The sequence below is a fragment of the Mauremys mutica genome, chromosome 11 (genome assembly GCF_020497125.1).
Source record: "Mauremys mutica isolate MM-2020 ecotype Southern chromosome 11, ASM2049712v1, whole genome shotgun sequence".
Taxonomy (NCBI): domain Eukaryota; kingdom Metazoa; phylum Chordata; order Testudines; family Geoemydidae; genus Mauremys; species Mauremys mutica.
In genome coordinates this window covers 72,050,232-72,065,781 of record NC_059082.1, presented here as the reverse complement: position 1 = coordinate 72,065,781, position 15,550 = coordinate 72,050,232, and the positions used below count along the sequence as shown (strand labels likewise).

Below are 15,550 nucleotides of genomic sequence, written 5' to 3'. Positions count from 1 at the left end.
TTGACCTGGCTTGTCTCCACTAGCATATTAGGTCTTTTTATGGTAACTGACATGATAGCTACACACTTTAGCACTCAGTGTGGACAGATACTTTTCTGTTTAACTTTGTGTAGCTGGTTATGGTCACCCTAGGTCTTCTCTGCCTTTAGTAGGCTATCATAATTTAATTAATGTTATTCCTTACCTGTTGAGGAGGGGTTATGCTTTCCTGCTCATAAAATTCTGTTGTCTGTTTAGGTTTTATCTGAAGACTCAAGCCTTTTTCAAAGGCTTGATGTTCCAGCATCAGTGTGGAACGGAACCACAGGTTGTGAGTTTTACCCAAGTACTTAAGCACACAGGGCCTGATGGGAATGGGAGGAACACACTGTGACATTGCTTCCACAAAACAGTTTAGTGCACTCGGCTGGCAGTCTCGCTGCACTTGGTGGCTACCACTGCATAAGAAAGGGCTTATTTCACCTGCAAGAGCCTGGAATTAAAACAACAGAAACAGTGACTATTTCATTCAGACTATTCCAACACTTAGGTCATATTTAAAGTCTTACTAATACCTACAGATGAGGGAATTTTCATATAGTAGTTAAAACATGAAAAGATTAATTCCCTTTGAAATCTGAAGGGTCCAATTTCTTTCAAAAGCAACCAGTATTAAGACATATAGCTGGAGGAAACACTAGAAATGGATTTTTTTAAATTGAGGGAACAAGTAATTATGGCAGAAAATTACAATCTACTGAAACACCAGCTACTACCAAAAAGACACAAAAATGATTCTCACATGCTGCTGTCTATCAGATAAGATTTTCCACAATCGGGAGAAAAGCTGGATCCAAGTTTTCTCTGCTAACGGTGTAGAGATATGACACAACTGAACAAAGGCACTTAATAATGCTCCAGTCTAGAAATAAAGAGAAACAATTAGGGATGTAACGAAAAAAAAAAAGAAGACCTTTCATTGAATTTGCACCATGGAAGAGTTACCCTTAGGTGGAAAGAGAAAACTACTGTGAAATAAATGTAATCATATTTCCATGTTTATTAAGACAACAACTCATGACAATAAAAGCTACAAATAAAAAAGTAAGACGCTCTCAAGGAAGAGAAGAGAAAAAGGTGACCAACGGGATTGCCGACTATTTGGTGGTAAGACAAAACAAGCAGGCTAATTGGCTAGATCTACTGATGTGATCAGAGTATCACAAAATAGCGCTCATCTAACAATTAGCTTCTTATGAAATATTAAAAGCCAGTGCTGTTTATAATCTGTTACCACGCTTTACTAATTGATGTAATCCTTTCTTGTGTTTTCGTGGCACTAGTTTTCTTACCTAAATGCAACAGATATTTAGTTCAATTCTAAATGCAATAGGTATATCTGGCAAAACCTGAAATTTGTGTGTACTGAAGTTAGGAGCCCAATCACCTGATTTCATCCTCTCAAAAGTAGGGTTTTCCAGATGCCCTATGTTTACCCACATTTGGCCCGTAAGACTTAGTACCAGCATGATAGTATACAATTTCCACTGACAAAGGTAACTGGAAAAACAATTAGCAACTTTTCAAATTGTCAGTATAAGTAAACAGTTGTCACTGTATTCCTTAATGAAGACACGCACTCAGCCTGCTTAACCTCAGGTTTTGGAGGTTAATCAGGACCTTACTATTGCTTGCAAAAGTTCAAGACTGTTGAGGTGGCCAAAAGCAATCAGCACCACAAGTACCACAGGAGCAGCAGTGGCAGCCATGAAATTGACATCAAATATATTAGCAGTGGGATAGGATCAGGTAAAACAGGCTGCAAAGATTACACCTCTTGAATCTCTGAGCCCTATTGTTTTCAGAACTTGTGCAAAGTGAAGATGATGCTTTTTTTTTCCAAATGGAAGAGAGAAATATGATGGAATAGGTGAAGGACAGAATTAGATGCTGGGGGAGAGGACCAGGAGAAAGCCAAATGTAAAAGTAGGTAGGCTCTAGTTTTCAAAAGACTCATGAAATATTCAGTATTAGCATGAAATAAAATGAACAGTGGAACCAAAGAAACAAAAAAGAATTCATTTGTGCGCATCACAGTTTTGAGATTTCAATATTTCAGCAATGGTTTTCATGCTATGCGACCAATAACCTGTACCAACCTTCACTTCTCGAAGAGAGTCAAGAAACTTGTCATGTCTGTTGGTCAACATGTGTAGCTGGTTGCCTATGTCTTTCTCAGAAAGTTCTTTGGTTTTAGGTGTACTCGTCTGATCTCCTGGAGCCAATTCAATGTCAATCTCCACATCCTATACAAAAGTAAGGCCAATTATAATGCTGACACTTTCAAGTAAATAATTATCACCACTTCATTTCTGTACACATACAAAAAAAAAGTGTGCTACTCATTATTTCAGCCCTTGTTATCTATTGTCATTTTTTTTAGAATTTGAAAATTTAATTCCCACTGTTAAGGGAGAAAGAAAGGGCCAAAGCAGTCATCTAGAGTAGACGGAAGATTAAAAAATTTAATTTGGGCAATTAATTCATCTTTGATTATTAGCAGGTAAATATCCCCAATGGTCTGTGATGGGATGTTAGATGGGGTGGGATCTGAGTTACTACAGAGAATTCTTTCCTGGGTGCTGGCTGGTGAGTCTTGCCCACATGCTCAGGGTTTAACTGATCGCCATATTTGGGGTCGGGAAGGAATTTTCCTCCAGGGAAGATTGGCAGAGGCCCTGGAGGTTTTTCGCCTTCCTCTGCAGCATGGGGCATGGGTCACTAGCTGGAGGATTCTCTGCACCTTGAGGTCTTCAAACCACAATTTGACGACTTCAATAACTCAGACATAGGTTAGGGGTTTGTTACAGGAGTGGGTGGGTGAGATTCATTGGCCTGCTTTGTGCAGGGGGTCAGACTAGATGATCATAATGGTCCCTTCTGACCTTAAAGTCTATGAGTCTATGAATTAACACGGTTTCATAGAGCTACTAAGTCAAATGGTAGTAAACTATTGTTTAAAAATGTAATTACAATTATATTACTTAACTTCATTATTCGTTGACACCAGGTGTGCTGCTATAGTCACTGCACATCACTTTATACACATGTATAGCAATTCAGACTAGCATTACGATGTGTCCCATAAACTGTGCTTGGTGAGACATCATCATCTGCTGTAAAATAAAAATAAAATGTTACCTCTTCTTTGGATTCGCTGTTTTCTCTTTCTCGAGGTTCTTGTTTGACATGGGTTACCATAGCGAATGCTGCCCGATCGTGACTGTCAGCAAGGTTGATTACATTAGTGATAGATGGAAGCATGGCTCCCTGACAGCTTGTGCCAATTGTAGTGTTTCTTTCACACACAGCCAACAGGAGCTAAGAAGTTAAAAAACAAGGCAAAGGTTTTAACCCATTGCGTGTGATGTATTTAAGAACACATGTCCTTGATTTATTTTGTATTGCACCTTTTTTCCTTGTCATAAGAGGACTCAGTCCTTCACTGTTGATTTGAGAATGGGGGCACTATGTTTAACAGCTTGAACTTCCCTTTACAAATTGAGTTTGGATGTCAGGCTGGCCTGAATGAGTCAGAATTTTATCTACTTTATCTACATCAGAGCAATTATTTCTACCAACTGGTTCATGAGCAGTTGTTGTTGTTGTTGGGTTCGAGATATCCCCCACCCCTTCCTGTGTTTCTGAAACAGGAACAAATTCAAACAAATCTTAAAAGAACGAAGATTTAAACTGAACAGAACAACATAGAAAGGAAACGCAATTACATTCTCCGCTGTATATGTTCAAGTACAAAAGGGTCAATAAGGAAGTTAAGATGGCAACTGAAGTTGCCTAGCAGTTGGAGAAAACTAGATAGTGAGAGTCTGGGACAATGACATTTGTTCATTAATCCGTCCCTCTACTGGCAGTATCAGAAGGGCCAAAGATTGAATGGGCATGGAGTATCTTGTCTTTGCTAGATGTGCCCCTTCTAGGACAGAGCTGAGGTGCCACACATATTCAGAGAAGAAAGTGGACTTCCATCTTCAGCTCATCACCTTCTGTCACTGATATGTGGTAGGTTATTGTGCCTTTGAGGTTGCCATTTGATTATAGCTCTAACAGGAAATGTATTGTCATATGTTAGGACAGTAAGATTAGAGACCCCATTAGGACACATAGGGAACAGAAGTTTTCTGCATCTAAGCATCATATTTTTATGGATTTTTAAAAAAAATTTAGTGTCTAAATCTACATAATATATACAATTTTCCACTAAAATACATGGCTTACCTAAACAGAGATGTAGAAGATTCCCGCTGTTCCTTGTCACCCTGAAAGCTGCTCTGATCTTTCTCAGATGATGAAGTTAATAAAATGACTGCTTTGTGCTTGGTTATTTTAAACTCAGATTTTGATATACAGGTCATTTCAAAGAAATTGGCAATTTAGTTGTTTTAGATAAAATGATCAGAAACCAGGTTTCACACCACAGCAATCCCCCTTTAAAATCTCTCTCAGCAACAGTTCTGACACTCCATTCTGATCTGTCTTTTAGGATTCAATCTGTCAAAAAGATTCCTCCTCCAGTCATTTTTTGTTTATAAGTCATTTTTTGCTTAAAGAAATTCTGAGCACTGCCTAGCTTTTCTCAGATAAACTGAAGCCTTAAAGCTTTAAAATACAGCCACTGGAGTCACTGTCAACTGGATTCAAGAGCATGGTTGCAGAGATTTCCCAGGCACTAGCTTTTCAATATTTAAAAGCTTAGTACTTGTTTTAAAATGTGCTGAGCACCTAAAATGGTACCCTCGATATGGGGAGTTTTACGGGCTATATCACTTTTCAAGATACACACAGTACATCTACACATTCATAAGGAAAAAGAGCAGCAAATATCATTTCTAAAATTACATTCACGGTTCTCATAAAAAATGGTTTTCCAACCTCAATGCACTGCTTGATCCAAAAGTGGTTTCCCATTGCCTCCCAGTTTTGAGAACAAGTTACATAAAGTAGGCGTTCATAGACACGACGCTTCATGGAATTGTCGAAGACCTCAAAAAATTTGGCTCGGATGAGCGGCTGGGCACAACGCAGCCCCGAAAGGAACGCAGGTTCAAGTTTAGCAGTGAGCTCGCTTCCAGAAAGATTCTCATCCCTAGGAAGAACGCATAAGCAACTGATAATACACAGACCTTTGAAAGTGTCACCTATTTATTTAGCCAGAGGATATTTTCTTTTGTTCTACCGATTTCTGGAAGATATTAATATCTGGAGTCAAGTGTGGCTTTGTCTACTACCAAAAAAAGCATAAGTTTCTGTGACATATCAAAAGTCCCTTGAGAACATCTCACATGGAGTCAAATCACAAGAACAAATACCACAATGGCCAAAAGTCCCACCATGTCCAATGGAGGTCACTGTTTATATCTCTCTGGATTAGCTCTGCAGCAAACCTTTCTACAAGCTTAATGTTACAAGGCTCAAATGAGTAATGCAACGTTTCAATGGTTTCTCTATGAGTCCATTGTCCAGATTGGGCAAGGTGGAATTTTGGGTGGTGGAATCACTCCTGCGCCACGGAGGTTATACAAGTTGCTTTTAAAACATCTTACTCAAACAAGAAGTTCATGTGTATACAATGCTAATCACCGTAGACAATATTGTTAGCAAGGTGCCTTACATGCAGGGGTCCAAGTGCACACTTCTATTGTGGATAAGGCAATCTCTCTGATTTGCACTGGTGGAGGTTATTTTTGCTTGAAATACCCAGGTAAGCTCCACTGACGCAAATTGCAGTTTGCCTTGTCTACAACTAAGGGTTTGCACAATTGCTGCTACTCTGCTAGCTGGCTCTGAATGGTTGAAAACAAGGCATATGTTTAAAGTACAAAATTCCTTAGTGGCCATTATAACTTACTAGAAGTGCACATCTATCTTGTGGTGAGGCAATTATTGTAAATGTTTTTCTATAAGCAGCTAGAAGACTCAAGTGTGGCTATCTAAGTAACTAGAAAAATATGCATTACAATAAGCTTCCAGGAGAAAAGCTTCATACAAAGGGGAAAGGAGGGACACTGCATTAGCAGTCAATACTATCTCTACATCACGATTAACTATGAAGATGCCACAACCCCTTTTCTTTTTGCTTGGAAAAAGGCTGTAAAAAGATTTTGTATCTGAAGATCTAACGTGAATATGTAAATATGTTCACTCCAGTCTCAGTGAAATGAACTGATTGTGCATTTTACAACAAATCTAGTATAGCCCTAAAAGATGGATGGCATGTTATAAAGGTCATGTATGGTACAAATTATGAACCAATAAGCTGCAATACTTGATTAATTGCTATAATTACCTATAGACATAGTTAACAAGGTCTAAGAACTGGGCATTTAATTCAAGGTCTTCTGGAAAACGCTTTTCAATGTAGGTCATCATTTTCACTAGCAAAATGGACTTCTCCCGGAGAGTAGGTGTCTGTTAAAAAGAGACATGATTAATTTTCTCAATTCATCTCGAAACACAAGGAGAAATGGCATGTTCAAAGTACATTTCAGCCATCCTCTACACCATTTTTTTCACTCCTACGCTAAAAATGGCTTGACACAAGGTCATGCTTTCTAAAAGTAAAAAAGCCCTCAAAACTCTAAAGTATTTATAGTTCTAGCATAGATATTACACTGGAAATATAAATAAATAAAGCTATGGATGCTTAAAATCATTAAAGCTAAAAAAGTTTAATTGTTTAATAGCTAATGCCACTATATAAATCCATGGTACACCCACACCTTGAATACTGTATACAGTTCTGGTCACCCCATCTCAAAAAGATATTAGAACTGAAAGTAGTACAGAATTATTACAACAAAAATTATTAGGGGTATGGAACAGCTCCCACATGATGAGAGATTAAAAAGATTGAGGCAGTTCATATTAGAAAAAAAAAAGAGATAACTAACGGGGGATATGATGGAAGTCTATATCATGAATGGTGTAGAGAAAGTGAATAAGCGTATCTACCCCTTCATCTAACACAAGAACCAGGGGTCACCCAATGACATTAACAGGTAGCAGGTTTACATCAAACATAAGGAAGTACTTATTAAAACACCACCCAGTCAACCTGTGGAAACTGGGTTCAAAAAAGAATTTTATGTTCATGGAGGAAAGGTCCATCAATGGCTATTAGCCAAGATAGTCAGGGATGCAACCGTATACTTTGGTATGCCTAAACCTCTGACTACCAGAAGCTGCGACTGGATGACAGGGGATGGAACATTCAATAAATTGCCTTGTTCTGCTCATTTTTTCCGAAGCATCCGACACCAGCCACTGTTGGAAGACAGGATACCAGGCTATATGGACCACTGGTCTGACCTAGTATGGACATTCTTATGACTATAAATACTGTGACCAACCAGTGATCCAGAAAGGTGTACAACATTTTTTTAGGTTATACTGCCATTGAACCATACTAGAGAGACAAGGTGGGTGAGGCAATATCTTTCATTGGACCAACTTCTGTTGGTGGGAGAGAGAAGCTTTCGAGCCACACAGGGCTCTTCTTCAGGTCTGGGAAAGGAACTCCCAGCATCACAGCAACATGCAATGTGGAAAAGACTGCTTAGCATAAGTAGTTCGCACATATTGCAAGGGCCACCCAAATACCCTCAGAGAACCTGCTTCAATACAGAAATAAAATCCTCTCTGTCTACACACCCCTAGTTGTCACTTACCACCCGACACTGGAACCCATATGGGATATCAAACAACTACAACCCCTACTTGATGGGGGACCCCATCCTGAAACAAATCTTTCCTGAACTCCCACTTCTAGCCTTCAAACAACGCTGCAACCTCTCCAAGCTCATCACCCGAAGCAAGCTCCCTACACACCAGGGCACAGCAACTCAAAGCAGCATCAGACCCTGCCAGAACATCAGATGCAAAACCTGCAGACATATCTCTGCTACAATGATCAACACCCCCCTACGACACTCCTTTCAAGAGCCTATCCATGCCTATCACAAAAAACTGAGGCAAGAACAATGCAGGAAAACCCCCTACACTTACAACAATAGCAATTATGCCTTGTGAAGTACCTAAGAATAAAAGGTTTTGGGTCACTGCATGAGAAAAGCCCCACAGTACGCACACAACAATAGGCATAAAAATATGTACTCATCAAACCACAGAAAGAAGATTTTCAACAGTCTAAAATTTTCAGCCTGTAAACTTAAAAACTTGAATCAGGATCTTAGCTTGAACGCACAACATTTTGGACCTTATTCACTGCCAAATTCTTTCAGAAATAAGATACAGGCAAGGACACTGCATGATGTTATGGAAAGTGATGTAATTGGTAAGATATGGCTTCACCTACAAATATTCCATCATCTTACTTTAACTGAAGCAACTTTACATGGCCCTATAATACTGGCTTTTGGACACTTGAACCTTTGGCTTTAAAAAAAAACATACATAGTTTTCTTAGCAAAGCACTATTTCACATGAAAGGGAAAATGTAGCCTATAATGTGCTGAGCATTCTTAACTTCATTTCTTCCTTGGGAACCTAGAGTGTTCACAACTTATAGACGGCACTTAAAAATATGCAGACTTAGGTCCTTACAGAATCCTTTGTCAAACACTGAACAGAAAATGCAAGTTACAGGTTTTCATTAGTTTTTGATTGGAATAATGATTTTCACCTGATTTAACTTTTCAATTTACCTGATTGGCTGCCATTGGAGAATTGTTTTTCACCCATTCTTCCACTATTTTTACCACTGCACGAAGAATTTTAGCATCAGTAGATTTTTCAATGAGAGATGTTAGAATAGCTTGGATAAAATTTTTCCTCATCTCCATGCTCATCACTGCAAGACGAGTTTTCACAAGATCCAGGCTCAGCATTACCAGTTCACTTGTACCTGCTATGGATAGAAGTGCATAATTTTATTCATCAGTCATTTCATATGCCTGAAAAAAATGGTTTCAGTGTGATCTGCACAGTAGAACCTTCAAGTTCTAACTTTGCTAACAATCTGTGAAGCTGATAACTGCTAAATATCACCCCTTCTCCTAGGCAACAGATAGGCAAGCCAATGAACATGTTACACAAGAAACACCTAATCACAGAAATGCAGGGCTGGAAAGGATCTCAAATGGTAATCTAGTCCAGTCCCCTGAGCTGAGGTAGGACCAAGTAAACCTAGACCAGCAATTCTCAAACTTTTGTCCTGGAGACCCCTTTCACATAGCAAACCTGAGTGCGACCCCCCCCAACTTATAAATTAAAAACAAACACTTTCAAATATATTTAACAACATTATAAATGCTGGAGGCAAAGCGGGGTTTGGGGTGGAGGCTGACAGCTTGTGGCCCCCATGTAATAACCTCATGACCCCCTGAGGGGTCCTGACCCCGAGTTTGAGAACCCCTGACCTAGACCATCGTTCACAGGTATTTGTCCAACCTGTTCTTTAAAAAACCTCCAATGACGGGGATTCCAGAACCTCCCTTGGAAGCCTATTCCAGAGCTTAACAACTCTTATAGTTAGAAAGATTTTCCCAATATGTAACCTAAAGCTCCCTTGCTGCAGCTTTAGTGGATTACTTTTTGTCCTACTTCCAGTGGACATGGAGAACAATTGATCACAGTCCTCTTTGTAACAGCCCTTAACATATTTGAAGACTCATCAGGTTCCCCCTCAGTTTTCTTTTCTCCAGACTAAACATGTCTAGTTTTTTTAACCTTTCCTCATAGGTCAGGTTCTCTAAACCTTTTATCATTTTTGTTGATCTCCTCTGGACTCTCCCCAATTTATCCACATCTTTCCAAAAGTGTGGCACCCAGAACTGGACACAGTACCCAGCTGAGCCCTCACCAGTGCCAAGAAGAGCAGGACAATTAACTCCAGTGTCTTGCATATAACTCTTAAATTAACACACCCAGAATATTAGCATTTTTTCCAACTTCATCACCTTGTTGAATTATATTCAATTTGTGATCCTCTATACCTCCCAGTACTACCACAAACCCAGTTAAGCAGGGTGGGTAAGCAATGATTTTTTTAAAAGTATTTTTTTAAAATGTATATTTTATTTAAATAGGTTTTTTTATTTTATTTAAACTATAATACATTTATTTTAAAAAATAAACCTTTTAAAATGAAAGCTAAATATAACACAAAATATGTTAAGGCCTAATTATAATTTAGTTGTAAATGTGAAACATGTTTTGATAAGTTTATATATCCAAAACATTTCAGGTTTTGTTTAATAAAAAATAAGTGTTATATGCAGTTTTGTGTTTAATTAAATTCATTACCATCCTAATGCAGCATGACAAATCATGAACAAAAAAGTTAATTATCTAGTAAATAATATATCATTCACCATTTTCTAACCTACTGAAAATGTACAATAATCATCTGAAAATATTAAGCTATATAATTGTTTAAATAAATGTATATAGTTTGCTACGTAGCAAAAAGATTTACCAAATCTAGTTAGTCATAACTATTAAAACATGGTGTCAAGTATCAGAGGGGTAGCCGTGTTAGTCTGGTTCTGTAGAAGCAGCAAAGAATCCTGTGGCACCTTATAGACTAACAGACGTTTTGCAGCATGAGCTTTCGTGGGTGAATCTTGCATCTGAAGAAGTGGGTATTCACCCACGAAAGCTCATGCTGCAAAACGTCTGTTTGCTGCTTCTATTAAAACATGTTGATTTACATCAACCAATGAGAATTCTTCAGAAAATAACTGAAATACAAGTGGAAAAGTTGGCTAAATCAATTATTTAAATGTAGCCTTTCCATGTGGTGATTTAAATTGCCTTGATTTAAATCAATCCATCCTGCAATTAAAGGATAACATAGTTAAAGCCTCTTTATGGGTGCAACTTTATGGAAAATTCTAGGGAACTATTAAAATATCAACAACAGAAAATGTTACCATGGATACAAACCCCTATAATTACTTTGAAAAACAGTCTATGTATCATACCCAAAACAATGGCCCACAGTGCTCTTCAGGAGAGCCTTCCCCTTTGGTCATGCCCATGTGAAAAGAATTCGGTTGGAAAGGAGGTGGTGAGGCCTCATTTTAATAATACTTAGACAAATATTACAGTATACCAATAAATCATGAGGTATAAATAATTGAAGCTAGACTTGTCAAAATGAAAACAATATTTTGTGATGCTGTATTCTTATTCTGTTCATTTCCTGACTTGCTTATCTGCCAAATTTAATAATTTGCAATGAGTTACTCAGGGATTAGTCTCAATTCACAAGATTCTAGTCTGTGTAATTAGAATGCGAGTTAGAAATCTAATATTGGAAGTGCTTCTTCCAAACAATTTTCCTCAGCAGCTTCATCATTAATTGAAATATTTTGTTCTTTAATAGCACTGTATTTCTTTAGCAGCACTTTTGCATTTTGTATTGACTCATGATTTGGGTAATCTGATGACAGGCAGAACTCCATCTACTGATAATGTCACCACTGTAAAAAGATAACAAGGACACCAACTGATTTCACAAACAACTACTTCATTACTATTAGCTTACACCTATTAAATTAAGAGTCACTGAAAGCAGAGAACTGTCAACGTATACTCCTGAAGAAGCCAATTATTTTTAAATATACTGCATTTCAAACATTTACTAACCAATTGATGTTTGACTCAATATTAAATTGTTCAGCAAGTATTAAGAACACAAAAATGTTATTTTTTCCAGTCGATACTTTCAACAAGATTTCTCACTTTTTATTGGATTATTTTCAAATTATTCAACACACTATGGAATTCAAAACCTCAACAAATACACAAGCAGCTAAAACCACTCAATCTCTGCATTATGATAGGATTACATTACTTAAAACTTTTATTGACCTGCATTACTACCTGTGGTTGCTTCTGCTGTTCCTGATGCAGCCTGTGGATTCAAATGTTCCCTGACCATCTTCTGTAGAGATCGCATGAAGACTGAAATCAGTCTGTCTATGTAGCTTGGATTGTTACTGCATGCAGACTTCAGAATCATTAAAGTACCTAAGATATAAATAAAAACTCTTTAAAGACAACTAAAATTATCATTCATAATTTAGGTAACCAGATGAACATAAGAACGGCCCTACTGGGTCAGACCAAAGGTCCATCTATCCCAGTATCCTGTCTTCTGATAGTGGCCTATACCAGATTCCCCAGAGGTAATGAACAGAACAGGTAATCATCAAGTGATCCACCCCGTTGCCCATTCCCAGCTTCTGCCAAACAGAGGCTAGGGACACCCTGCCCTATTTTGAGTAAACTAAATTCTGTACTTGTCCTATGAAAGGACAGGCAGAGTGCTCTACTTTTGGAAAGTTGTGTCCTACCTTGGATATTCAGCTATCCCTGTTACAAAGACAGGAAATCTATGTAGATGCATGATGGAAAAGGCTAGCAAACCAAGATTAATTGCAATTTTTTTCTATTTAGCTCTCTCAAAGCATTCCTTTCTACTCAGTCAGAAGCTCAGTTTTGCAATTGAAATACCCTAAATATATCTAATAGTTGACTCTTGCCTTGTTAAATGGCTTTTTTCATGCCTTGGAACAGTGTCAGTTCTTAAATCCCATAATATGAAAATAAAGCATCAGACTTGTCGGACATATAGATGTAATCCTCCCAGAATGTCATTACTTAGTTTCATATATCAGTTACTAAGTAGATAAGAAATCACCATAATTAAAAGGGTACATACTTGAGCTATGCAGAAGCTGTCATTTAGTATTAAAGACGCTTCTTAAGTATCAGTATTAGAACAAATACATATTTTTCTCCTCAAACTGTATATTTGTTAGCAGTGCCTGTGCACATATATTGGATATAAATGTAGTGATTGATGCGCCTCTGAAGTATGTTGGCATTCATGTACGGCAGATGATTTTACAAGATATATAGCAACCTGTCCTCACACAGTATACAGATAGACTAGAAACCCTATCCTGGCAGTAACAACCATTTCCCACTTTTCTTCATCTTCATAATTCATCAAATAACCCATAACAATATTTAGAGATTCAGTGTTTTATTAACAGACAGAATGACTGCTTTGAAAGCTTTACTTTATTTTGTCCTTCCTATTCCGCCCCTCGATATCTTTTAAGAGTCTGGACCTCTTTTTTATAAAGCATCGATAAGATATAGACTGACTCAGGGAAAACAGTAGAATCTAACCTTGGAGTGTGCTCTGGACAAATGATAAAAAGTCTCTTTCTTGGTTAGTGTGTTGTACAGCACATCCTGACACCTGACAAATAGGCAATTCCCTAAGTGAAATTACACCTGTCTGCACAGATCACAAACTAGGATAGTGAAGGACATTTGCCATTTAAAGCAGCAAGCTTTTCTAACTTGGGCAATTTCAAGTCTGCATTATTGACAGAACCAATTCTGAGCCAAACTTGGTATGACTAGCCAAACTGTCTAATTGTTCCAACATCTCAGTTGTAGTCAAGCGTTCAGACAAGAACCAAAGGGAGATTAGTTCCCTAGTAGTTTAATCAATGTAAATAAATAGTGAACTAGGAATGCGTTTCAGCTTTTCAAAACTGCGCTTAATAAAAATACATTCAGAAATGTTACCTTTTGAAAAGAGTGTACTGTATCTGAGATTCTTCACTTATTCAGGTTTCAGAGTAGCAGCCGTGTTAGTCTGTATCCGCAAAAAGAACAGGAGTACTTGTGGCACCTTAAAGACTAACAAATTTATTGAAGCATGAGCTTTCGTGAGCTACAGCTCACTTCTTCGGATGCATAGAATGGAACACACAGACAGGAGATATTTATACATACAGAGAACATGAAATGGTGGAAGTATGCATACCAACAGGAAGAGTCTAATCAATTGAGATGAGCTATCGTCAGCAGGAGGAAAAAAACTGTTTGAAGTGATAATTAAGATGGCCCATAGAAGGTGTGAGGAGAACATAACATAGGGAAATAGATTCAATTAATGTAATGACCCAACCATTCCCAGTCTTTGTTTAGACCACAGGTAATTGTGTCTAGTTTGCATATTAATTCGAGTTCAGCAGTTTCTCTTTGGAGTCTGTTTTTGAAGTTTTTTTGTTGCAAAATTGCCACCTTCAAGTCTGTCACTGAGTGGTTAGAGAGGTTGAAGTGTTCTCCCACTGGTTTTTGAATGTTATGATTCCTGATGTCAGATTTGTGTCCATTTATTCTTTTGCGTAGAGACTGTCCAGTTTGGCCAATGTACATGGCAGAGGGGCATTGCTGGCACATGATGGCATATATCACGTTGGTAGATGTGCAGGTGTACGAGCCTCTGATGGCGTGCCTGATGTGATTAGGTCCTATGATGGTGTCACTGGAATGGATATGTGGACAGAGCTGGCATCGGGCTTTGTTGCAAGGATAGGTTCCTGGGTTAGTGTTTATGTTGTATGGTGTGCGGTTGCTGGTGAGTATTTGCAACGCCACTAGCCATCACCTACAGCCCCCAACTAAAACCTCTCCAGCGCATCATCAAGGATTTACAACCTATCCTTAAAGATGATCCCTCACTCTCACAGATCTTGGGAGACAGGCCAGTCCTCGCTTATAGACAGCCTCCCAACCTGAAGCAAATACTCACCAGCAACCGCACACCATACAACATAAACACTAACCCAGGAACCTATCCTTGCAACAAAGCCCGATGCCAGCTCTGTCCACATATCCATTCCAGTGACACCATCATAGGACCTAATCACATCAGGCACGCCATCAGGGGCTCGTACACCTGCACATCTACCAACGTGATATATGCCATCATGTGCCAGCAATGCCCCTCTGCCATGTACATTGGCCAAACTGGACAGTCTCTACGCAAAAGAATAAATGGACACAAATCTGACATCAGGAATCATAACATTCAAAAACCAGTGGGAGAACACTTCAACCTCTCTAACCACTCAGTGACAGACTTGAAGGTGGCAATTTTGCAACAAAAAAACTTCAAAAACAGACTCCAAAGAGAAACTGCTGAACTCGAATTAATATGCAAACTAGACACAATTACCTGTGGTCTAAACAAAGACTGGGAATGGTTGGGTCATTACATTAATTGAATCTATTTCCCTATGTTATGTTCTCCTCACACCTTCTATGGGCCATCTTAATTATCACTTCAAACAGTTTTTTTCCTCCTGCTGACGATAGCTCATCTCAATTGATTAGACTCTTCCTGTTGGTATGCATACTTCCACCATTTCATGTTCTCTGTATGTATAAATATCTCCTGTCTGTGTGTTCCATTCTATGCATCCGAAGAAGTGAGCTGTAGCTCACGAAAGCTCATGCTTCAATAAATTTGTTAGTCTTTAAGGTGCCACAAGTACTCCTGTTCTTTTCACTTATTCAGAATCCAAGTTCTAAATAAGACTCTTATGTGATTTAAATCAGCTAACATTACGATGCTTTCAACAAACTGGTGCTTGTATTCAAAAGAAAAATACTGGACAAAAAACGTTTTAAGTTTATTTACTTCATTTTTTTTTTTTTT

At 38.2% G+C, this 15,550-nt stretch overlaps 1 protein-coding gene across 1 annotated transcript in view; it reads right to left on the bottom strand.

Moving 5' to 3' along the window:
• Positions 1 to 15,550, bottom strand: part of LOC123344006 (transformation/transcription domain associated protein) — a 160,392-nt gene that overhangs the window by 66,882 nt on the left and 77,960 nt on the right. The window contains exons 46-53 of the mRNA XM_044979696.1: positions 11,905 to 12,051; positions 8,721 to 8,923; positions 6,344 to 6,465; positions 4,930 to 5,143; positions 3,181 to 3,360; positions 2,139 to 2,285; positions 782 to 901; positions 185 to 472 (exon numbers count right to left, since the gene is read on the bottom strand). Of these exons, the coding sequence (XP_044835631.1) occupies positions 185 to 472; positions 782 to 901; positions 2,139 to 2,285; positions 3,181 to 3,360; positions 4,930 to 5,143; positions 6,344 to 6,465; positions 8,721 to 8,923; positions 11,905 to 12,051 (1,421 nt within the window). The remainder of the gene's footprint in view (positions 1 to 184; positions 473 to 781; positions 902 to 2,138; positions 2,286 to 3,180; positions 3,361 to 4,929; positions 5,144 to 6,343; positions 6,466 to 8,720; positions 8,924 to 11,904; positions 12,052 to 15,550) is intronic.